Raw genomic sequence first — 23,357 nt, forward strand, 5'->3', positions numbered from 1 at the left:
TCCCCGCTCCCAGCCCCGGTTAAATCCAGATTCTCAGCCGGGGGGAGAACGTGCAGGGGGGGTGACCCGCACCGGCGGCTTACAGAGGGCTGACGTCCCGCCTCCACGGCCACCGGTCACCGGAGCGTCCTCCTCCCCCACCCCGGCCCCAGCACCTGCTAGCGTGGCCTCTCTGCAGAGTAACGGAAGGTTTCTACAAAGAACTTCACTTTCACACGTCTCAACAGAAAATAAATTTTTTTTTCTGAATATGGAGAAAGGCATATTTATTCTCACACATTTGAGAATCACAAAACCCATAAGGAATCGGGGCGCCACTGGCAGGCCCCCCCAGCGGTTTCTGGGCCGTTGTGCTCGGCTCCGAGCAGCTCGCTCCTCTGAAGCAGCACCGTCCTTCGATGGAGCTGCGCACAGGCGCCGCTTTCAGGGTCACGGCCATGGTTACGGAGGAAGCTGCTGTGAGCGTGGCCGCCCACCATTCTTGCGCTCTGCCAGTTCGGGGCGAACAGCTGTGCCCCTCTGTAGGCGCCAATGGAAGCCCGACAGCCGCTGGGGTGCTGACGGGTCGCCCGTCCCTGTCCCTGACCCCGCACGGAGCGCCTCTGCCCGGGTCCTGGGGGAGGAGGAGGGCCAGAGACAGCCCCGGCGCGGCTCGCCCCTCCACCAGGGGGCGCACGGGCACAGGAGCGCGCACTCACCCAGGGCGCCTGCGCCGCGGCTGGCCACGTGACCTACCGCCCCCGCCGGCACCTGACCTCGGGGCGCAGCTGCGGGCAGGCGCGCGTGCGCAGAGGCGTGCGGGCCGGAGCTGAGCGCGCGTGCGCGGAGGTGAGCGGCGCCCTAGCGGGCCAGGGCCTCCCGCGGCCCCAGCCGGCCCGGCGGCTCCCGCGGCCTTTCCGGCGGGAGGCTCGGCGGGTCGGGCCCTCCTGACGCCCGGAGGCGGGAGGGGTCGGTGGGTCTATTGACCGGCGGGTCGTCAGTGATTTCCCATTGGAGACCTGGGCGCGCGGTGCCGGGTCCGGGCGCGGGGGCGGCAGCAGCGTGGGGGCCGGAACCCGCGCCGCCCTCCCCGGGGGCAGGAAACGGGCGCCGGGGCCCCCCCTCCGGCGGCGGAGCTGGGCTCTGGCCGCCCCCGCCGGGGCCTCGGGCTGGGCCCGCGTCTGCAGCTGCTGCGCTTGGGGGGCATTGCCCCAGGGCTCCCACCGCGGACCCTGCCCTAAGCTCTGATGTCCCTTGTTTCTTTTTAGAAAAATATATTTTTATTGATGTCAGAGAGGAAGGGAGAGGGAGAGAGATGGAAACACCAATGATGAGAGAGAATCATGGACCAGCTGCCTCCTGCACGCCCCCCACTGGGGATGGAGCCCGTCACCTAGGCCTGTGCCCTGACCCGGGATGGAACGGTGACCTCCAGGTTCCCAGGCCAACACTCAACCCCTGAGCCGCGCCGGCTGGGGTCGGTTCTGAGTTTTCCTCATCAGGAAAGGGCCGTCAGGTGTCTGGTGGGGTCAGGTGCAGCCGGGACACTTTAACAAAATAAATGTTGTGTCTTTGTTTCCCACTCCTAAGCCCTGGTATCTTGGGAGTAATGAGTATTTCAGTGGTCGGCAAACTGCGGCTCACGAGCCGACATTTGCAGCTCCTTTGACTAATGAGTTTGCCGGCCGCTGGGATGGGGGCTTAATCACAAGGAACAACAGCAGCCTGTCATTATGGGAATTGAGAGTCTAGGTCAGAATTGAGAGCCGCAATTTGCCGGGACCGGTTTGGCTCAGTGGATAGAGCATTGCCTTGGGGACTGAAGGGTCCCAGGTTCGATTCCGGTCAAGGGCATGTACCTTGGTTGCGGGCATATCCCCAGTAGGGGGTGTGCAAGAGACAGTTGATCGATGACTTTCTCATCGATGTTTCTAACTGTCTCCCTTCCTCTCTGTCAATCAATAAATCAATAAAATATATTAAAAGAATTGAGAGCCGCAATTTGCCGACCACTGGCGTATGTTACACGCTAATGAGATGATGGGTGGCTGGGAGCTGGTCCCCAGACTTTTATCCCCGACTTCTGGGAGTGAGAGGGATTCGTCACCAGTGCCGGTGATCTATGCACGCGTGCCCGCCTGGTGAGATCCCACCCTCCTCGGCGTCCGGCGAGCGTCCAGGCTGGTGACCACATTGTGATGCTGGGCCGGTGGCTGCGGGAAAGGGCGTGGACGCCCCGTGCCCCCTGCCCCCCCCCCCCACACCCCACCATGGGCGGCTCCTAGTTGTATCCTTGAGGCATTAACGTAAAAGCCTTCAAACCTGAAAGAATTTTTGTGAGTTTATTTGAGCCAAACTGTCGACAACTGGAGGGATTGGGTATTTTCTCACCTTTTTATTGGCGGTTACTGAAATCCGTTGGGAGGTGATGGGCTAGGGAGGTGGGAGAAAGGAAGCAAAGGCGGTGGGGGCCTCTGGGATTGGGTGTCAGTGCTTGCAGGATAGCGAATAGTTGCTAATTAACAGAATAACAATAACAAGGGAGGCGTTTATGGTCGCCTGTCCTGGTGCCCAGGGCATTTGGTTGAGCCATGAGGGGACCAGGAAAAAAGGGGAGTTACAAGCTACCCGGACATTTCAAGGGTGTGATATCTTAGACGCTAACAGACAATAGGCTCAGTGAAGGTGAGGGTTGACCTTGTCAGTGAAGATGCAGGCCTAGGACGGAACTGTCCACCACCGCTGCCTTTAGTTCAAGTTTAATTGCAGACCCTCCCGGTGGGACTTCAGGTCCCATCCTTGTGGGAGTTTGTAAGACCGCCATGCAGGCCTCCCCTGAGCTTGTCAGCAGGAGGGGACAGAGGGCAGGGGTACCCCCTGCGGGCACCCCACTCCCACTCGCTGGTCACACCTAATAGCCTTGGTGCTTGTGCAGGAGCAGGCCAGCGTCTGCTGTTGGGACTTGGCCCTCTAGCAGGTGGGTCTGTTGTGTCATTAAATCCTTCCTGCAGACCTACAGGCGGCTCCTGGGTAACATTCCACGGTATTCGCGCCCCCCCCCCCCCCGCCCCCATTTGGGACTTTTCTCTCCTTCCCCATCCTCACCTGCCCCCTCCGTGGCTGACCTCACCTCGCCCTGCACGCCCCCCCCCCCCCCCCCCGCACAAGTTCATGTCGTCAGGAAGCTGCGAGGGGCGTCCCAGGCCCCGGCTCACTCCCCTGCTGAGCCCGGCTCCTCTCTCCGCAGGCCTCCAGGACCCATCCCCACGGGCACAGGCCATGGGCGCTCGGGGGCCGCCCCGCGCCCGCCCCTGGCTGGGCGTCTGCGCCCTCCTCTCCCTGGCCGCCACCGTCCTCCTGGGGCACGTCCTGCTCCACCAGTTGGCAGTGGCTCCCCTGGAGCTGTGTGGTGCCCCCGAGGAGCCGCCCCGAGCCTGCCAGCAGGGAGCCCACAGCCCGGGGCCCCAGCCCCGCCCCGGAGCGGCACCCACACAGTGCGACGTGCCCCCCAACAGCCGCTTCGACTGCGCCCCGGACAAGGCCGTCACCCAGGGCCAGTGCGAGGCCCGGGGCTGCTGCTACGCGCCCGTGGGGCGGCCCCGGGGCTCCCGCATGGGGCCGCCCTGGTGCTTCTTCCCGCCCGGCTACCCCAGCTACCGGCTGGGCAACCTGACCGCCACGGACACCGGCTACACGGCCAGCCTGACGCGCGCCGCCCCGACCTTCTTCCCCAGGGACGTGCTCACCCTGCGGCTGGACGTGCTGCTGGAGACGGAGAGCCGGCTGCGCGTCACGGTGGGCGGGCGCGGCGGGCGGCGGGCGGCGGGCGCGGCTCCGTGGGTCTGCTCTCTGCACCAGCGTGGGCAGCGCCCGGGGTCCTGGCGTGAGCACAGTGCCCCCGCAGGGAGCAGGGCCGCTAAGACGACGACTGGAAGGTTCTAGACTTGTGTGGAGGGCGCGGCTGGGGAGGTTAGGCCCCGGAAAGTGAGTCTCATGGGGTCCTGCAGGCAGCGGGCGGGACGGTGAGGGGCCATCGCAGGCAGTGGCGCGGGGACCCCAGCCCCCCATCCGTCCTCGAGGCAGGGCCTCTGTCTGCGGTTCCCAAGCCACTGGGCACCGAGCCGCCGGGCACCGAGCGGGTGCCTGTGAGCCCTGGTGGACGGACTGCCATGCCGAGAGGCCGCCACGGTGCTGCTGGGCCGCCGGCCTGTGTTAGCACTGCTGACCGAGAGGCTGCGGGGCCCGAGTGCGTTTCCTCATTCGCCTGAGCCCGCCCGCTGTGCCCGCGGAGCCGCTGTGCCGGTGGGACAGCGCTGCCAGGGTCAGCAAGCAAAGCAGAGGCCGCCTTGTGGGCCTGAGCCAGCACTGAGGCACCTGCACTGAGGCAGCCTCACAGCGGGAGGCGCCCCACCCGCCAGGCGCGGCCATCCGGGACCTCCCCGGACCCCGCGCCCCAGGGGTGCAGGGGGGGCGGGCGGCGTGGGAACGCCTGCGGCCCAGCGCCCGCCTCACGACGCCCGCTCCTGCCCGCCCCGTCCAGATCAGAGACCCCGCCAGCCGGCGCTACGAGGTGCCGGTGCGGACCCCGCGCGCCCGCGGCCGGGCGCCGTCCCCGCTCTACGGCGTGCAGTTCTCCGAGGAGCCCTTCGGGCTGGTGGTGCGGAGGCAGCGGGACGGCCGGGTGCTGTGAGTGCCAGGCCCTGGGCCGCGCGGGGCTCCGGGTCAGGGAGGGTTTCGGGCGGCCCCTCCCAGCGCCTGCCTGCGCCCGGCTCCTGGGCAGCCGCTCTGAGCGGCCCGGTGGCTGGCACAGCCGGGCAGCCTGCCTTACCCACGTGCTCCGGGCACCACGCCGAGGGGACCCCGGGGCCTGGGCGTCTGGGGTGGGCGTGGGGGCTGTGGCAGGGAGCCTGGCCCCGAGGTTGCGAGGCCGGTGTCTCCGCAGGCTGGACACGGCCGTGGCGCCCCTGTTCTTCGCCGACCAGTTCCTGCAGCTGTCCACCGCGCTGCCCACCCGGCACCTCGCCGGCCTCGCCGAGCACCTGGGGCCCCTCCTGCTCGACACCAACTGGACCAAGGTCACCCTCTGGAACCGGGACATGGCGCCCACGGTGAGGGGCCCGGGTGGGCCGGGCTGGGGAGCCTCGGGGGGGGGGGGGGGTGGGGGGAGCCTCCGGGGGGCGGGGGGGGGCCTCGGGGCGGGGGGAGCCTCCGGGGCGGGGGGAGCCTCGGGGCTGAGCGCCGTGTCCTCTGTCCCAGCCCGACGCGAACCTGTATGGGTCCCACCCTTTCTACCTGGCGCTGGAGGACGGCGGGCTGGCCCACGGGGTCTTCCTGCTGAACAGCAACGCCATGGGTGAGCGTCGCCCGCCCTCCCGCCCACCTGCCCGCCGGGTTTGGCCTGGCCGGCCTTCCCGGCGCAGTGCCCCACGGGCTGGGGGTGGGAGGGGCAGGGACGGGGCCAGGCGGCCTTTGCTCTAAGAAGAGTCCAGTGTGTGGTGCTCCGGGGGAGCAGAGGCCGGAAACGGAGTCCCGGGTCCCCTCAGCATCGCCCGGCCTCCGAGTCCCTGCCCCTAAGCGGTGCTCCCAGGCGCCAGAGGGGCCCGGGGCCGGGGGCAGTGGCGCGTGTCCCTGAGCCCGGCTGCCCCCCAGACGTGGTCCTGCAGCCCAGCCCCGCCCTCAGCTGGAGGACGACAGGCGGGATCCTGGACCTGTACGTCTTCCTGGGGCCCGAGCCCAAGAGTGTGGTGCAGCAGTACCTGGAGGTCGTAGGTGGGCCTGCCCCCCGGTCTGCGCCCGCTCCCCGGCTTCCCTGCCCCCCACCCCGCTTTCTCCCCCTCTCCCCCCCTCCCCTCCCGCTCGCTCCCCTCCCGCCCCGCTCTCCCCACGCCCCGCCCTCCCCACGCCCACGCCTCCCCCACGCCCTACCCCCCCCCCCCCCCCGGCTCTCAGGGCCCGGGCGCTCACAGCCCGTCTGGCACAGGCCGCCCCTTCATGCCGCCGTACTGGGCCCTCGGCTTCCACCTCTGCCGCTGGGGCTACCCGTCCACCGCCGTCACCCGCCAGGTGGTGGAGAACATGACCCGGGCCCGCTTCCCCCTGGTGAGCGCCGGAGGGGGCAGGGGGGCGGGGCGGGGAGGGTCCTGGGGGCCCAGTGGGGAGGGCCCTGGGGCCCAGCGGGGCAGGGAGGGTCCTGGGGGCCCAGTGGGGTGGGGAGGGTCCTGGGGGCCCAGTGGGGCGGGGAGGGTCCTGGGGGCCCAGTGGGGAGGGCCCTGGGGCCCAGCGGGGCGGGGAGGGTCCTGGGGGCCCAGCGGGGCGGGGAGGGTCCTGGGGGGCTCAGTGGGGTTGGGAGGGTCCTGGGGGGCCTGGCGGGGCGGGGAGGGTCCTGGGGGCCCAGTGGGGTTGGGAGGGTCCTGGGGGGCCCAGCGGGGCGGGGAGGGCCCTGGGGCCCAGCGGGGTGGGGAGGGTCCTGGGGGGCTCAGTGGGGTTGGGAGGGTCCTGGGGGCCCAGTGGGGAGGGCCCTGGGGCCCAGCGGGGCGGGGAGGGTCCTGGGGGCCCAGTGGGGCGGGGAGGGTCCTGGGGGGCCCAGTGGGGTTGGGAGGGTCCTGGGGGGCCCAGCGGGGCGGGGAGGACCCTGGGGCCCGGTGGGCCGGGGGGCGCTGGCCAGGGCAGTGCCCGGTCCCAGCGCTCCGCCCGGCTGCAGGACGTGCAGTGGAATGACCTGGACTACATGGACGCCCGGAGGGACTTCACGTTCAACAAGGACGGCTTCGGGGACTTCCCGGCCATGGTGCGCGAGCTGCACCAGGGCGGCCGGCGCTACGTGATGATCGTGGTGAGCCTCTGGGGGAGCGCGCCTGGGGCTGGAGGAGGGGAGGGAAGGGGAGAGCAGCGGAGACCAAAGGCCCCGCCGTGGACATGGACACGGGCACGGACAAGGGCATGGACATGGACACGGAAATGGACACGGGCACAGGCTCAGACATGGACATGGGCACAGGCACAGACATGGACACGGGCACAGGCACAGACATGGACACGGGCACGGGCACAGACATGGACACGGGCACGGGCACGGGCACAGACATGGACACGGGCAGGACACTGACATGGGCACAGACACGGAAATGGGCACGGACATGGACACGGGCACGGACACAGGCACTGGCACAAACATGGACACGGGCACCGACACGGACACGGGCACAGACATGGACACGGGCACGGACATGGGCACAAACATGGACACGGGCACGGACACAGACAGGAAGCCGTAGGCAGGAGGCTCCGGTGCAACGTCAGGGAGGCGGAAGCCTGTTCTGTGCCCCGTCGCCTGCTGGGCCCGGGCTCCCCTCGGAGGTGACCTGTGTGTCCACGTGTGCTCGGGCGTGAGCACCACGATGGCTTCGCCCAGCGACGGGGCCTCCTTCCCCCTCACCGGTGCCAAGACTCGCCCCCCCCCTCCCGCCCCAGGACCCCGCCATCAGCAGCGCGGGCCCCGCGGGGAGCTACTGGCCGTACGACGAGGGGCTGCGCAGGGGCGTCTTCATCACCAATGAGACCGGGCAGCCCCTCATCGGGAAGGTAGGGGCCGGGCGAGGTGGGGAAGGGGTCCCGGCAGGGCAGGAGGGCGCGGGGGAGAGGGCACTGCCCAGGGGACGGAGCGGTGGGCGGGCCCCTGAGGCCACCTCCAGGCCTTCCCTCAGGGCCCTGGCTGCCCCGCGGCCTCCCCTCCAGGTGTGGCCAGGGCCCTGCGCCTTCCCTGACTTCACCAACCCCGAGGCCCTGGACTGGTGGCAGGACATGGTGGCTGAGTTCCACGCCCAGGTGCCCTTCGACGGCATGTGGATCGTGAGTGCCCCCCCCGCCCCTGAGCCTTGGGGACGCCCCCCTGCCCCGGCGACGCCCACCCCGGCCTCTTGCAGGACATGAACGAGCCGTCCAACTTCGTGAGGGGCTCCGTGGACGGCTGCCCCGAGAACGAGCTGGAGAGCCCGCCCTACGTGCCCGGTGAGCTCCCGCCCGGCCTCCCGGCCGGCACGCGCGGCTCAGATCAGGCTCGGGCTTGGGAGACTTGAGCCGTGATTTCTGAGGAGTCGGTGGGTGCGGCCAGCCGGGAAAGGGGGCCCAGGAGTGAGGTTCAGCTGTGGAGACCCCATCCCTGCAGCGGAGGCAGGACCCGGGCAGAGGCAGCCCGGAAGCGGTCAGGGCGGAGCCTGTGCCTCAGGTCTGCCAAGGGCAGCCTGTGGCGTGCCCCAAGTTCCCAGGGTGCTCCCAGACGGTGCTCCCAGGATGGGGTGCTCCCAGACGGTGCTCCCAGGACGGGGTGCTCCCGGACGGTGCTCCCAGGCCGGGGTGCTCCCGGACGGTGCTCCCAGGACGGGGTGCTCCCGGACGGTGCTCCCAGGATGGGGTGCTCCCAGGACGGGGTGCTCCCGGACGGTGCTCCCAGGATGGGGTGCTCCCAGGATGGGGTGCTCCCAGACGGTGCTCCCAGGACAGGGTGCACTAGCCGGCCAGCAGAGCCCTCTGAGAAGTGCCCTCTCCCCCAGGGGTGGTGGGCGGGTCCCTCCGGGCAGCCACCATCTGTGCCTCCAGCCGCCAGTTCCTCTCCACGCACTACAACCTGCACAACCTGTACGGCCTGACCGAGGCCTGGGCTTCCCACAGGTGAGGCCGGAGGGGGCTGGTGTGGGGGGGGGGCAGGGAGCCCAGGCAACCCCGGGGCCACGCCCGCCCAGGCCCTGCCCAGTGCTTCGGGGCCGTGTGGGCCGGCCAGGCGGGACGTGGTCCCTCCGGTGCCACGGGCATCTGCCAGGGCGGCAGGTGGCTCTGCAGAGCTGACTGCCCAGCACATGCTGGTGGGGCCTCCCCCTCCTGCTCCCGCTGTGCCCGCCGCACGGCCGGCACTGGGGGGGCCTGACCGCTCCGCCCGGCTGTGCCCGCTCCGCCCAGGGCCCTGGTGAAGGTCCGGGGGACGCGCCCCTTCGTCATCTCCCGCTCCACCTTCGCCGGCCACGGCCAGTACGCCGGCCACTGGACAGGGGACGTGCGGAGCAGCTGGGAGCATCTGTCCTCCTCGGTGCCGGGTGAGAGCCCCAGGGGGGTGCACCTCTCGGGGGAGCAGCCAGAGCTGGGAGCTGGGCCGCACAGTCAGGGACGCCTGCTGCAGTGGCAGGGCCCAACGAGTGCCTGCTCACCGGTGCGCGTCCCTCACCGGGGGCGGCCCTCCCCCGTGGGTCCCTCCCCCGTGGGTCCCTCCCCCGTGGGTCCCTCCCCCGTGGGTCCCTCCCCCGGGGGCGTCCCTCCCCCGGGGGTCCCTCCCCCGTGGGTCCCTCCCCCGGGGGTCCCTCCCCCGTGGGTCCCTCCCCCGGGGGCGTCCCTCCCCCGTGGGTCCCTCCCCCGTGGGTCCCTCCCCCAGGGGCGTCCCTCCCCCGGGGGTCCCTCCCCCGTGGGTCCCTCCCCCGGGGGTCCCTCCCCCGTGGGTCCCTCCCCCGGGGGCGTCCCCTCCCCCGTGGGTCCCTCCCCTGTGGGTCCCTCCCCTGTGGGTCCCTCCCCCGGGGGCGGCCCTCCCCCGTGGGTCCCTCCCCCGTGGGTCCCTCACCCGTGGGTCCCTCCCCCGGGGGTCCCTCCCCCGTGGGTCCCTCCCCTGTGGGTCCCTCCCCCGTGGGTCCCTCACCCGGGGGCGTCCCTCCCCCGTGGGTCCCTCCCCCGTGGGTCCCTCCCCCGTGGGTCCCTCCCCCGTGGGTCCCTCCCCCGGGGGCGTCCCTCCCCCGTGGGTCCCTCCCCTGTGGGTCCCTCCCCTGTGGGTCCCTCCCCCGTGGGTCCCTCCCCCGTGGGTCCCTCCCCCGTGGGTCCCTCCCCTGTGGGTCCCTCCCCCGTGGGTCCCTCCCCCGTGGGTCCCTCCCCCAGGGGCATCCCTCCCCCGTGGGTCCCTCCCCCGTGGGTCCCTCCCCCGGGGGCGTCCCCTCCCCCGTGGGTCCCTCCCCTGTGGGTCCCTCCCCTGTGGGTCCCTCCCCCGGGGGCGGCCCTCCCCCGTGGGTCCCTCCCCCGTGGGTCCCTCACCCGTGGGTCCCTCCCCCGGGGGTCCCTCCCCCGTGGGTCCCTCCCCTGTGGGTCCCTCCCCCGTGGGTCCCTCACCCGGGGGCGTCCCTCCCCCGTGGGTCCCTCCCCTGTGGGTCCCTCCCCTGTGGGTCCCTCCCCCGGGGGTCCCTCCCCTGTGGGTCCCTCCCCCGGGGGCGTCCCCTCCCCCGTGGGTCCCTCCCCTGTGGGTCCCTCCCCTGTGGGTCCCTCACCCAGGGGCGTCCCCTCCCCTGTGGGCGTCCCTCCCCCGTGGGTCCCTCCCCCGTGGGTCCCTCCCCTGTGGGCCCCTCCCCCGTGGGTCCCTCCCCTGTGGGCGTCCCCTCCCCTGTGGGTCCCTCCCCCGTGGGTCCCTCCCCCGTGGGTCCCTCCCCTGTGGGTCCCTCACCCGGGGGCGTCCCCTCCCCCGGGGGTCCCTCCCCTGTGGGCGTCCCTCACCCCCTGCGTCAGCTCCCCTGCGGCCCTCCTCTCCCCGGGGTCCCCACCCCCACTTCCCTCCGTCCCGGAGCTGGTGGCCTGCGTCACTGACCCGTCAGCTCCTGGCTTTCCCCCGTGTCTGTCCGCGAGGGTCACCAGCCATGTTGGATGAGGGCCTTGTGCCTCAACTTGCCCGCATCTGCCCAGACCGTTTCCAGTAAGGCCCCATTCACAGGACTGGGGGTTCGGACTGGAATGTTCTCTTTTGGGGGGGACACCATTCGACCCCGACGGGCTAGCTTGCTGTGCCAGCCGCCGCCCAGGTGTGCGGGCGCCGCCTCAGGCCGGTAGACTGACCTGCTGACCCCGACGAGGCGGACGGACGGGTGCGGGCGGGTTGGCTGAGGCCCCTGGCTGCCCGGCAGGGACCCTGCTGTTCGGCCTGCTGGGGGTGCCGCTGGTGGGCGCCGACGTGTGCGGCTTCCAGGGCAACACGACGGAGGAGCTGTGCGTGCGCTGGACCCAGCTGGGCGCCTTCTACCCCTTCATGCGGAACCACAACGACCTGCACAGCCTGGTAGGCGCGGCTCCCGGGGCCCGGCCTGCCCGGCCGACCGCAGCCAGCGGTAACCGGCCCCGCCCTCCGCCCGCAGCCGCAGGAGCCGTACCGCTTCAGCGAGCCGGCGCAGCAGGCCATGCGGAAGGCCCTGGGCCTGCGCTACGCGCTGCTGCCCCACCTCTACACGCTCTTCCACGGCGCCCACGCCCGCGGCGACACCGTGGCCCGGCCCCTCTTCCTGGAGTGAGTGCCCGGGGTGGGACCCTGCCCCGCCGGTGCCCAGAGGGAGGGGCAGCCACGGGCACGGCGACCCCGGCCAGTCCGTCCTGCCACACGGGAGTCCCTGGAACCCAGCCAGAGCAGGTTGGCAGCGGAGTGAGCCGAGGCCCTCCCTCCCGGGGTCCCCCCTGCACCCCAGTTCCCCCCTCAGACGCCAGCGCAGAGACAGCCGGCATGAAGGCCGAGCCGGGCCCAGGCCGCTGGCTGTAAGCGACTGTGGGACAGTCAGCGCCGCCCGTCAGGACCCGGGCGGCCGTGGGCGCGTGGGAGGGGCCGAGCTGGATGGTCCTCAAACCGCAGCCTGAGGGCTCTCGCGTGCCAAGGCGTTGGTTGGCGGTTGGGAAGCTCAGGTGCCCTTCCCCGCTCCCCACGCACGAAGGTCCGGGGCCACTAGTTAGTGGGGAAAAGGGACAGCAGACGGGGGTTCGATGCAGTGAGAGTGGCCTGGCAGGTCAGACCCACCAGGAACAGACAGGCAGTGGGCGGGCACCGTGCCCACAGCGGGAGGCGGGCACCGCCTGCCTGTCCCTCGCCGACGGAGGAGCGTCCGTCCCGCCCCGGAGTTGACCAGTGGGTCGGGGAGCGGCCCTGCCGTCCCAGCCACGTCCGGCTCCTGGCTCCCGCGCGGCTCCGGCTGCTCCGGAGCCTCCGTGGGGCTCTCGGCTGACCGGGCTCCCGGCCCCGGCCTCTGCGCGCAGGTTCCCCGAGGACCCCCGCACCTGGCCGGTGGACCGCCAGCTGCTGTGGGGCCAGGCCTTGCTCGTCACGCCGGTGCTCGAGGCCGGGCAGGTGGAAGTGACTGGCTACTTCCCGGCCGGCACCTGGTTCGACCTGCAGACGGTGAGTCCCGGGCCCACCCGAGGACTGGGAGAGGACCCTGTCTGCCCCGAGGTCCCGGGCCTCGCCTGCGCACTCCCGGGCGGCATCCTGCGCAGTCCTTGCGGGACCCATTTTCCAGATGTGCAAACTGAGTCTGAGCTGAAACTCGCCAGGGTGCTATGGGCCTCCCTGCTGCAGGGGAGCCAGGACCCCGCTTCCTTTAAAAAAATATATTTTATTGATTTTTCACAGAGAGGAAGGGAGAGAGGTAGTTAGAAACATCGATCAGCTGCCTCCTGCATGCCCCCTACTGGGTATGTGCCCTTGACCGGCATCAAGGCCGGGACCCTTCAGTCCACAGGCCAACGTTCCGTCCACGGAGCCAAACCGGTCAGGGCCAGGACCCCACTTCTTTTGCTCCCAACATCCTGCCCCCCCCGGGCCCGGGATTGGGGCTCTCCAGACCTTTCCCACCAAGTGGCCGGGCCTCTGCCCTGAGGTCGCACCAGCCTGTCTCTGCCAGGCCCCTGGGCCTCCCTGGCGTCCTCGGCTCCTGCCCACAGCACGGGGCTTGGGCGCTGCCCAGGACCCTTGGTGACGTGCCGTCCCCATCCAGGTGCCGTTCGAAGCCCTTGGCAGCCTCCCACCTCCACCTCCGGCACCCCTCAGGCCTGCCATCCACAGCGAGGGCCAGTGGGTGACGCTGCCGGCCCCCCTGGACACCATCAACGTCCACCTCCGGGCTGGACACATCGTCCCCCTGCAGGTACCTGGCCGGACACCGAGGCCTTTGTCCGGGCCGCATTGCTCCGAGCAGCTGGTCCAGCCCGGCCCGCAGGGTGCTCCTGAGGGTGGAGGAGGAGGGGGTCCAGGTGGAGACTCCCCATACAGCCCACTAACTTGTGGCCCGGCCTGCGGAGGGGCGGGCCCGACCAGAGTCAGCCAGTCTGCAAACCTCTGTGGGCTCTCCTGTCCTGGGGGTCCGCCTGGGACAGGCTGGTCTCATTGGGGGCTGGGCCACTTGGCGGCAGACCATCCTGCGGGCCTGGTTCCCGGGCTGGGGCTGTCCCCACGTCCTGTCCTTCCCTCCGGGTCGAAGGCTCTGTCCGGTGACGTGTGCCGCCCGGTCTGCAGGGCCCTGGCCTCACGACCACAGAGTCCCGCAAGCAGCCCATGGCGCTGGCCGTCGCCCTGGCCTCGAGCGGGGAGGCCCGTGGGGAGCTCTTCTGGGATGACGGGGAGAGCCTGGGGGTGCTGGAGCGCGGGGCCTACACACAGCTCGTCTTCCTGGCCAGGAACGTGAGTCCTGCCCCTGCCCAGCGGGGTGCAGCGTGGGGCCTGCCTGGGGTGAGGGGAGCCGGGCTTGGGTCCCGGGATGGCCACCTGTCCCCTGGAGGCCACCCCGAGTGCAGGCTGTCTGAGCGGGCCCGAGCTCCCACATTGCCAGCCCGCCCAGGGCCTGTGCCGCGGGGCCAGGCTGGGCCAAGTGCCCCCTGCCCTCGCCGGGGCTGTGCAGAGGCCCTGTCCTGGGGCTCCTGCTGCCGTCCGCTCACACCCATCTGTCCTGCTGCCCAGAACTCCCTCGTGAACGACGTGGTGCACGTGAGCAGCGAGGGGGCCGCCCTGCAGCTGAGGAGGGTGACCGTCCTGGGGGTGGCCTCCACCCCCAAGCAGGTCCTTGCCAACGGGGTTCCTGTCTCCAACTTCACCTACAGCCCCGACACCCAGGCAAGAGCCCAAGACAGGCCAGAGGGCTGTCCCCCAGGACAGGTGCGGGTGGCTGGGCCCCTGAGGACAGTGTCCTCCAAGCTGGCCTCAGGGATATGCTATGTAGATCCCGTGGACTCTTGGGCTTCACAAGGGGCGGAACTGGATCTTGGAGAGGGGCAGGATTGGCCCCCGGAACCCTATCTTTCTTCTGCCTGTGTCTGTGTGACGTGCCGTGTTCCAGAGCATGATTGAGGCGGCCAGAGCCGGGAGCACTGTCCGTCACCTGGGTCACCCGCCCACCCGCGTCCACGCCTGCCTGCTGGGCGCCGGGCTCCCTCCTGCTCCACGGTTCGGGGCCAATGTTCTTTCTTGTTCCAGACCCTGGACATCCCCGTCTCGCTGACGATGGGACAGCAGTTTCTCATCAGCTGGTCCTGACTGGGGCCAGAGGCACGTCAGGCCTCGACTTCCCAGCTGCCTTCGTGTTCACCCATGTGGCGTAGCGCTTACCTCCCTCCAACACCCAGATCCGCTCACCTGTCTACCTCCTGCGCTGGACCCTGGCCAGTGGCACCTGCATCCCCGTGTCCTGGGCCAGCTCCCACGCCTGCCGGCGTCCTGGCGTTGCATGGGTTCGGAGCCTTTCACTGGAGCCTTGCTCTCTGCAAACCGTCACTGGGATGCGTGGGACGTCGGCCACCCCACCCCAGCTGCCTGCCCCAATAGCAGGGAAGGTGGCATGTGCGGCCCCATGGCACCTGTGCCCCGAGTGACGCCCTGACAGGACGGAGCTGGGGGCCGCCTGCTGGGACCTCGTGTTAAGTGCAGTTATTGGTGATAAAGCGGCACCGGGTCCAGCCTCCGGGGCCCCCTGGCCTCCAGGGCACGAAATGCGGAAGGATGTCTTTGAGGAGTGAAGCTTTTCATTGTGACGGGCACCGCTTCTGTTTCTACACCCCTTTAACGAAATCTTTGCCAAACCCCATGTCCCCGACTTTCCTGTCTTCTGGAGAAGTGTTGTGGTTTTAAGCCTGGCATTTCCAGTGAGATTGGATGTGATGGAGTAAAGGCTGGTCCAGGTTTTCTGATTTTCTTTCTTGTGTGACTAGCCCGTTGTCCGGCACTTGTTGAAAATAGTCCCCTTTCCCCCTCAGTGCCTTTGCTGAAACCCACTCCCCGTGAACCTGCGGTCGGTCTGTGTCTCAGGGACCTACAGGCCTGTCCACGTCGTCTTTGGTAATATTCCCCCCGGTGTGTCTTTATGCCGATTTCAGAGGGAGAGGGAGATAGAAACATCAGTGATGCGAATCATTGATCGGCTGCCTCCTGCACACCCATATTGGGCATGGAGCCCGTAACGGACATGTGCCTGGCCTGGGAATTGAACTGGGACCTCCTGGTTCATGGGTGGACGTTGGTGTCAGGCAGTGGAAGCCCTCCAATGCGCCCACTTCCCCAGCTGTACTCTGCTAGGCCTTATTTCCAGAAGCAGTTCTGAGGCCACGTGTGTTTTCACCAGAACGGCGTCGCCTGGTGTTTGAGGCTGTGGAATGGTCGGTGAACGCCTCTGCTGGTCCTTTGGGGCAGCGTCTCTCTTACTCGCATCTTTTGTTCCTCATGGCGACGTTTCGTGGGCTCAATGCAGACCTGCCGGTTTTGTCACGTGTAGCCCCGATATTGTGAAGGGGGTTCTTTAAATTCCCCTTCCCATGCTCGTTGTTTGTAAACAGCACACATGACCTTGGAGGCTGACCTTGCAGAACTCACCTTTTCTGTTATCTGTCAGGGGCCTGCAGATTCCTTAGGCCCCCCACCCCCACCCCCACCCCCTCCTATAGTCCTTGCCTTACCAGGCGCGAGGCCCTGGCCCCTCCCGGTGGCCTCCAAAGGGAGGATGAGGACACCGAGCTCCCGCAGCCACTGGACCGGCCTAGTCCGAGCAGGTCAGGGTCTGCTTCCTGTTCTGAGCGGTGTGTCCGCCGTACAGGTGTTTAGGATTGCAGCATCCTTTTGATAAATTACCCTTCACCCTAGACTTCCGTCCCCGGGAATCCTCTTCCCTGTGGGCCGTCTACCGTGGCCATGGCCACTCCAGTGGTGAGGAGTGTGGTGCTGTGGTCATTTCCACTTCTTGGTGCCTTTGTTCAGTGTGGGGCACAAGTTGGCTTACAGTTGCATGTGAGACTTCTTGTTGGATGATTATTGCATTTTTCACCCAAACGACTGCAAGCCTACTTTTGCCTGCCCAGTTCTTGCCTTCGCCTCCTCCTGACTTTACATCTGGTCAGGATCCGCAGAGCCGTCTCCTAGGACTCCACCCGCTCCATAGGGGCGACCCTTCTATTCTGAGGGCAACTGTCACATTGTTGCTCTTTGAAGAACCCATTGGGTTTTGATTTTTCCTACTAAATTCCTCTCATATGCTCTAGTTTCAGAGGCTTGAATGTGGAAATTCACTCATCCACCCCACAGGGTAGGGAGGGCTCAGCAAGCAGACTGCGGGCGCAGGCAGGTGTGGGAGCTCAGGACACAGAAAGGAGTTCATGGGCAAAGTTTAAACTGTTTAATGAAAAAGACAGAGCCAAGCATTATTTACACGTGGTAAGAAAAGAAAAGAAGGCGAACTGGGTGTGTGCAGCATCACCACAACAGCCTTGTGTGGCTTCCACATCACTCGCTGAGCTGCGTGTGCCCTCTCTCTGTGCAGAGACATGTATGGTCACGCCCTGACAGCGTGGTCAGGGGGATCAGGTTCCGTTCCATTCAGGTTGTCTGGGGCCGCAAACTCCTTACACAGAAACTGCTCTGGACAGTCCCGAGGGGACACAGCAGCCACCTTCTCCCCAGAGCAGCAGACGCCTCAGATCAGATCGGCAACTGAACAGGAAAAGAGGAGGAGACGCAGGTTAGCGGAGGGCGGCGGGCCCCCGGATGGGACGCCGGGCCCCGCAGGCCCCTCCCCGCGCACCGTTCATGGGCATCTCGTCGATCTGCGTGGAGTAGTACTGCTCAATGTCCCGCAGGATGCGGATGTCGTCGTTCTTCACGAAGTTGATGGCCACGCCCTTCCGGCCGTACCGCCCCGACCGCCCGATTCTTGGGAGAAAGGAAGACTTCGCTGGCACACACAGCGAGGACCAAGTGGGTGGCCGAGGGGAAGGGGAGGCAGAAGGCGCCCTACCTGTGGATGTAGAGCTCTCTGTTGTTGGGCAGGTCGTAGTTGATGATCAGGGACACCTGAGGGACGTCCAGGCCCCGGGCCCAGACGTCGGTGGAGATGAGCACCCGGCTGCGGCAAGAGGGAGGCGCGAGGCCGGCACTCAGTCACGAAGGCTCAAGACTGGATGCCAGTCACCCGCACCCTGGTCCCTGGTCCACGTGGGGTGAGGGGCAGCGCCACGACAACCCTTCGCAAGGGCCCTGAGTACAAGTTCCGTGTCTCACGCGTCGGTCACCGCACCACAGGCCGTGGCGGGGCTTGCCCCCCCCCCCGCCCCTCCTCCAGAGCTGCCTGTCCCACACGAGGCCGTGCCCACCCACCTGGCGCCGGACCGGAACTCCTTCATGATGGACTCGCGCTCCTTCTGCGGCATGTCCCCGTGCATCGACGACACCGTGAAGTTGGCTTCTCTCATCTTCTCCGTCAGCCAGTCAACCTGCCAACGGGATCGCAGGTGCCCCTGAGCTCCCAAAGCAGCCGGACCCGGACTTGGCGCATCATTAGAGCCCACATAGCCCTGCAGAGCGGGCGCGCTGAGACACGGGCGCGCTGAGACGCGGGCGCGCTGAGACGCGGGCTCATCCTCACCGGGTGTGAGGCGTGTCGTGCCCAGCCAGTGGCACGAACACCCATCAGCGGAGCCACCTGACTCCGATGGCGTGGGACTGGAATGACACTGTCGTTCCACTGTGCACCACCCACAGCGGCCGCTGTGCTCCAGGGCAGAGTGGGCAGCTGCCCCGGAGCCCACGTGCCCATATAGCCCGCAGCAGACGCCCGGCCTCCACGCCCGCCCATGCCAGCTTCGCAGAGACCGAGCTCCAGCCGGCACCAGGACCTGCAGGGGCCCAGCCACGCACCTTCCTCTTGGTGTTGCAGAAGATGACGGCCTGGGTGATGGTCAGTGTGTCGTAGAGGTCGCACAGCGTGTCAAACTTCCACTCTTCTCTTTCCACCGCCACGAAAAACTGCTTGATGCCTTCCAAGGTCAACTCATCACTGGAGGAGAGACGAACCCTGTTACCTGCTCTTCCACTGAGACTGGGGGGCGGCGCAGGCAGGCCTGTCTGGCTGGTCACACCTAGGAGCCACCATTTCTCCCACCCGGGCCCAGCTCTGGTTCAGAACCAGAAATCACCACCACCGCAAACAGAAAGAGAACACCCCTGTCCCACGATATCTACTCCTCTTACTCTCAAGTCCCCGGTACACGCCGGCAGCTAATCGTTCAGATTGGAATTGCTAGGTTAAAAGGGAATGGACATTAAAAGCTGGCTTTTCAAAAAAGGAAATTAGGGTTCCACGTTTTAAACGCCAGTGCAGCCCCGGTGCTGAAGAGGTGTGCTCACCGCTTCACCAGGATGCGGATGGGGTCCGTCATGAACTTGTTGGTCATCTCCAGGATCTCGTGGGGCAGCGTGGCGCTGATGAGCACCACCTGCGTGGCCGGGGGCAGGTACCTGTACACGTCGTAAATCTGCTCTTTGAAACCTGGGGCGAGGAACAGACCACAGGCACCTGAGGCCGCACCCCTGCACAGCCTACGACTTCCGCCCAAATCCTCTCCACAGCTCAGCTCACAGGCCTGTCCCGTGTGCTGACCACGGACACAGAAAGCAATGCGTGTCTGGTTGGGACAACAGGCTGCTTGCCCTGCTGGCTGTGGTCAGCCTTACAAGCAGCGACCACAAAAAGACCAAAGTGTGAGTTTTTCCCGGCCCCGTGGCCCCACCAACACACTCCCCTACTGCGAGCACATCCACTGGTGCCCGTTTCCACCCCGCACTGTGAACACGTGAGATCACACGTCGGCAGAGATCAGCCCTTACGTTACACACACCTTTGTTCAACATTTCATCCGCCTCATCCAAAACCAGCATCTTGATAGCCCGCGTCCTCAGGCTCCTGCGACGAATCATGTCTACAAACCAGATTCAAGAGGAGTTAGACCGCAGGTTAGGAGGAAGGAGCAGCCATTCCAGACCTCCCTCTGCTTCCTACAAGTGACCCCGCGCAGGCCAGCCACTCTGAGGCCCGAGCGAGGCCCTCGCTCACCAAACACGCGCCCCGGAGTGCCGGCCACGACGTGCTGCCCATAGTCCAGCTTCCGGATGTCCTCCCCTACGTTGGTGCCCCCGATGCAGGCGTGGCACTGCACGTTCATGTAGTCGCCGAGCGCGAGCAGGCCCTGGAGGGTGGGACACAGGTCATTCCCATGCACTTGGCGTGACCCCCGCACACTATGTATGCGATTATTCACATCACAGACAACCCGCTTCTCCCCTCGCTCCCTCCTCTTCCTGAGGAAGCATTGGAGATTGGAGACTGAAGTTAGTCTTAATGGTTTCTCGCTACAAACACAGTACACGCAATTACTGAAAAGCCAGGAAACATGAAATTCATACTCTCATCCAGCCAGGAACAATCCTGGCACGTTACTGCATAGCCCTCCGCAGTGCTCACTGTGAGCATAAGGTAGCTGGCTCTTTGGTGCCGACTGCCAGGAACTACGCAACCACACAAGCCACACTAATAATGACAACGCAAACCCTGATTCATATATCGTGACGGTTTATGGCAAAACCTGTCAGGAGAAGCTGAGGAACTAGAGAGCGGGTGGATGAGACGTGGTTGGCCTCGCAGCAGCCAAGAGGCAGGCCCTGGGGGTGTGTGTGTGTGTGTGCGCCTCACCTTCTGGATCTGCACAGCCAGCTCTCTGGTGGGGGCCAGGATCAGGGCCTGCGTCTCGCGGACCTGTGAAGCAATCGCCAGGGACAGACGTCAGTGCTCTGCAGGCGGACCTGCCGACTCGGCTCAGACACCCTGTGACTAGGATCTCACGTTAAGCGCCCATCTGACTCCTAATGGAGGCAAACCACACTCAGTGTCTCTAAAACCGCAAGCCCAGAGGTGACGGGTCCGGTGAGCAGTCTGTTTACAGACGAGAACGTCCACTAGTTTAAAGCCTTCCATCCAGATAAAGGAACGTATGGCAGGGGGTTAGCTCAGACACTAGCGGGCAACCGTTCTCTTTGCAAGTCTGAGTCAGCACAGCAGAGACGCGAACACTGAGCCCCAGAAGGAAGGGCGCGCCTCCCGGAGGAAATGGAGCTGCCAGTTACCTGGATGTCCAGACACTGGAGGACGGAAATGCTGAAGGTGGCAGTTTTGCCTGTGCCAGACTGAGACCTAGGAGAGAACACAGGTAAGCGTGGGCCACACACCACTGTCCACTCACAGACCCACCATAGCCACGCTCCGAGGGGAGGGAGCACCGGGCAGCTTCTTCCAGGATGAGTCTCTCCCCCTTTCTGACCCCCCCCCCCCCGCCCCCAGCAGACCACCACCACCTTAGTGGCAGGAGGTGGGACGCGGGCACAATGTCGTTTCCAGTCCCCGGTGAAGCAGACAATAGCTACGATGGCATTGGTCAGAGCTGCAGAGCCTACCCCAGCAGGTGTCATTCCCCTTAAGTATGATCTGAATGGAAACTGTCCTCCAGTTATTTTTTATTTTTGTGAATGAGTCTTTAAAAATCAGGTAAATCAGTAATAAAGCTATTTAAGGAGGATTGTATACAAATCCACATGCCAGCTGACAGGCATTAAAGCTGGATAAAAATTAAAGCTTTCCAAAATAGAGAACACAGAATACAGCAATAAAGCACCCTGGGCTGAAGTCAAGGAAACAGCTGGTAATAAGCATACAAAAACAGAACCTTGGGGCCCCAAAGCACCAACAGCACAGGGGCCCCTGCAACAGCAGGGGGTTAGGGCTGCCAATTTCCCAGTCAAAACCCTCACACAACTTAACTACCTCCAACCTTAAGTGCTAACAGCCTATACTATTAACCAGAAGACTTACCAATAACATATACACATCAATTAACATGTTCTGTAAGTTCTACACACTACATTCTTACAATAAAGCCGGAGAAAAGGAAATGTTATAAAAAATCACAATAGGAAATATATCTACTGCACTTATTGGGGAAAGAAATCCAAGTATAAAAACCCGAATTGTTCCCGGCCGCTGCAGCGGACTTACTGAGCGATGACGTCTCTCCCTTTAATGATCTGCTTGATGGCGCGCTGCTGGATGGCGGAGGGCTTTTCAAACCCTGCGGACAGAGCAGAAGGGGGCTCTGAGCTCCAGGCCAGCGTGTTCACAACCAGACACTGTAAGGTCCGGGTGCAGAGGTGGGCTCTCCCAGCCCCACCCCCAGCCTCTGCCCTGCCTGGCCCAGCACACAGCTCTCACCAGACAGCTGCTGAGCAACTGGCGGAAGCAGGTTTTTATGCTGCACGGAGCCTGGTTAGAAGGCAAACCCTCTAAACTTTAGAGTCTAAAGGAACATCCCTGGAGGATGGATAGACCCAGAGAGGTTTAAGACTAAGGGAGGAGGCGGCACTCTGGGGAGTGGGTGGGCGGCTCACTGTACTCTGACTGTGATTGTGTGACTATAACCTATGTTGCCCCCTCCCGCCCCCGTTGCTGGGGCAGCACTGTGGGGTGACCTGCACCCCATCTCTCTCGCACAACAGCCTAAATCACCAAGGCACGGGGCTACTCTGAAGGAGTACAAGTACTCGCCAAGTAAACAAACACTTTATGTCCAAAGCTGTAATTATTGTTGGTAGTCTTTTAACATGTAGCGAGGTTTCCCATCTAACACACAAGCAACTGTAGCAGCAGATTTAAACGCCTCCTCATGGCCAAGCACATGGACGGGACGGGCAGGGTGTCCTGGGGCCGAGGCAGGCGGGCTGCGATGGTTCCTTACCCTCCACCCCCCCAACACCTCTGCTCTAAGCTGTCCTGGCACCACGGACTGGGTAAGAGGGGCCCCGGCCCCAGCTTAGGCAGCTGCCTCCCAACATCGCCAGGAGGATGCTCACGCCCCCAAGCTCACCACAACCAAGCCAGCGCCCCGATTGTGCCTCCAAGTGCTCCTCCCCTAAGCTCCTGGCAGCATCAACTGGTGGCTGCTCCAACACCGAGCCACACCGGCCCTCTTCCCTCTGCTGCTCCACTCACCCACCGTGAACCCTGGCAGCGCTGCCCACCTCCACCGCCACGCCGACACCTCTCCCGGCTCAGCCCGCTCCCTCTCCCGCCCTCCTCCGCCAGGTGCACAGCCAGCCCCTTCTACCCACAGCAGGACGTCACCCCAGCTCAGACCCTCCTCCCCAGGGCACCGGAACCCCATCGCCTCGCACTGCCCCTGCGCCCTCTCCGAGCTCATCGCCCGGCTCCCGGGACAGGCTCCTCCACTGCCCGCTTTCACCACCGTCTTCTCCTAACGGGCTCCCTAATCCAGATCCCAGCTCAACTGTCACCTCCTCACGGGGGCCCGCCTGTCCGTTTGCTCCAATTACCCGGCTCCGCTCCTTCACAGCCGTTACCACTGGGCTACCTTCTCCCAAACGCAGCTTAAGTTCTCCGGGGCCCGAGCCCGCATGGCTCCCTGCTCAGCCCCGGTGCCCAAAGCAGCGCGGGAGCCTCACCGGGAGCCGCAGGCGGTTATCCGCTGAATGAGCGTCCGGGCGACCGCGCAGCCCCGGAGAGACCCGCGCGTAGCTGGGCACCGAGGACAACACGCCGCAACCTGGGTCGCGCAGTGATGACGGTGTGCCGGGATGGGGTCCCCCTAGCCGCCTCGGCCCGGAGCCCGGCGGGGAGGGGGGAGGGTCCCTCTCGGGCCGGGGACTCAGCCTACGGGCCCGGCCTGCCCTCGCCCGCCCCCGCCCTCCGCGCCCACCCACCGTAGGCGTAGATGCCGCGCAGCAGGTCCTCCCGCAGGCCCATGGTGTCGAACGTGGGCGTCACGTCCACCTCCTCGCTCGTCTCGAATTCCACTTTGGTCATGTCTTCCTCTTTGAGCAGCCGCTTCCGCGCCGAGCCCGAGTTCGCCATCGTCGCGGTGGCCGCCATGATCCCGCGTCGGCTGAAAGCGGAGAGCGCGCGGCGTCGGAAAGCGGAAGCACCCCTTCGCGCTTCCGCCGCCGACAGGAACTGACGTTACTGCGCGCGCGCGCGCGTCTAAGCGTGCGTGAAGCCACGCCCCGGGAGGGAACGAGCGCTTCTTGTCACGTGATCGGACAAGGGCGCCGCGCTCTGGCGGGAAAGGCGCGCGCTCCGCATCTCGCGAGGGGCGGGGCCTCGCTCATTCCCTATAAAGATGGCGGCGGCGGCGCCGTGCTGAGGAGATTTTCGCTCCGTCACGCCGCCGGCCGCGCCTGGGCGACCTTCTCGGAGGACGTGGGAGGCGGCCTGGAGTGAGCAACCAGGCGCGGG

The 23,357-nt window shown here is 66.2% G+C and overlaps 2 protein-coding genes across 2 annotated transcripts; one reads left to right on the forward strand and one right to left on the reverse strand.

Moving 5' to 3' along the window:
- The first annotated feature begins 711 nt into the window (after positions 1–711).
- GAA (alpha glucosidase) lies at positions 712–14,923 on the forward strand. Its single transcript, XM_036412196.2, has 20 exons — positions 712–828; positions 3,227–3,774; positions 4,520–4,665; positions 4,922–5,087; positions 5,236–5,332; positions 5,629–5,748; positions 5,960–6,078; positions 6,680–6,811; positions 7,450–7,560; positions 7,714–7,827; positions 7,902–7,986; positions 8,529–8,646; positions 8,932–9,065; positions 10,899–11,050; positions 11,127–11,275; positions 12,010–12,151; positions 12,747–12,896; positions 13,265–13,429; positions 13,706–13,858; positions 14,219–14,923. Exons 2-20 carry the CDS (start codon positions 3,259–3,261, stop codon positions 14,276–14,278), a joined length of 2,829 nt encoding a protein of 942 aa, XP_036268089.1. The 5' UTR covers positions 712–828; positions 3,227–3,258; the 3' UTR covers positions 14,279–14,923.
- A 1,465-nt stretch (positions 14,924–16,388) lies between these two features.
- Positions 16,389–23,075, reverse strand: EIF4A3 (eukaryotic translation initiation factor 4A3). The gene is made up of 12 exons (XM_036412309.2): positions 22,826–23,075; positions 21,108–21,180; positions 20,183–20,249; positions 19,752–19,814; positions 19,116–19,248; positions 18,901–18,981; positions 18,410–18,551; positions 17,921–18,059; positions 17,381–17,496; positions 17,022–17,129; positions 16,809–16,936; positions 16,389–16,717 (listed from the first exon to the last, which is right to left on the reverse strand). The coding sequence occupies exons 1-12, from the start codon at positions 22,992–22,994 to the stop codon at positions 16,701–16,703; spliced, it is 1,236 nt and encodes a 411-aa protein (XP_036268202.1). The 5' UTR covers positions 22,995–23,075; the 3' UTR covers positions 16,389–16,700.
- Positions 23,076–23,357: the final 282 nt, after the last annotated feature.

This window comes from Pipistrellus kuhlii, unplaced genomic scaffold (assembly GCF_014108245.1).
Source record: "Pipistrellus kuhlii isolate mPipKuh1 unplaced genomic scaffold, mPipKuh1.p scaffold_m20_p_44, whole genome shotgun sequence".
In the NCBI taxonomy this organism is placed as follows: domain Eukaryota; kingdom Metazoa; phylum Chordata; class Mammalia; order Chiroptera; family Vespertilionidae; genus Pipistrellus; species Pipistrellus kuhlii.

Excerpts from the sequence above, each read along its gene's own strand:
- EIF4A3 (XM_036412309.2), bottom strand. The coding sequence starts at position 22,994 with ATGGCGGCCACCGCGACGATGGCGAACTCGGGCTCGGCGCGGAAGCGG. Across the intron at positions 21,181-22,825 it reads GCGCGGCATCTACGCCTACG|GGTTTGAAAAGCCCTCCGCC; the intron begins GTGGGTGGGCGC and ends CTCTGTCCGCAG. Across the intron at positions 20,250-21,107 it reads GGGAGAGACGTCATCGCTCA|GTCTCAGTCTGGCACAGGCA; the intron begins GTAAGTCCGCTG and ends GTTCTCTCCTAG.
- GAA (XM_036412196.2), top strand. The coding sequence starts at position 3,259 with ATGGGCGCTCGGGGGCCGCCCCGCGCCCGCCCCTGGCTGGGCGTCTGC. Across the intron at positions 4,666-4,921 it reads CAGCGGGACGGCCGGGTGCT|GCTGGACACGGCCGTGGCGC; the intron begins GTGAGTGCCAGG and ends GTGTCTCCGCAG. Across the intron at positions 11,051-11,126 it reads ACAACGACCTGCACAGCCTG|CCGCAGGAGCCGTACCGCTT; the intron begins GTAGGCGCGGCT and ends CTCCGCCCGCAG.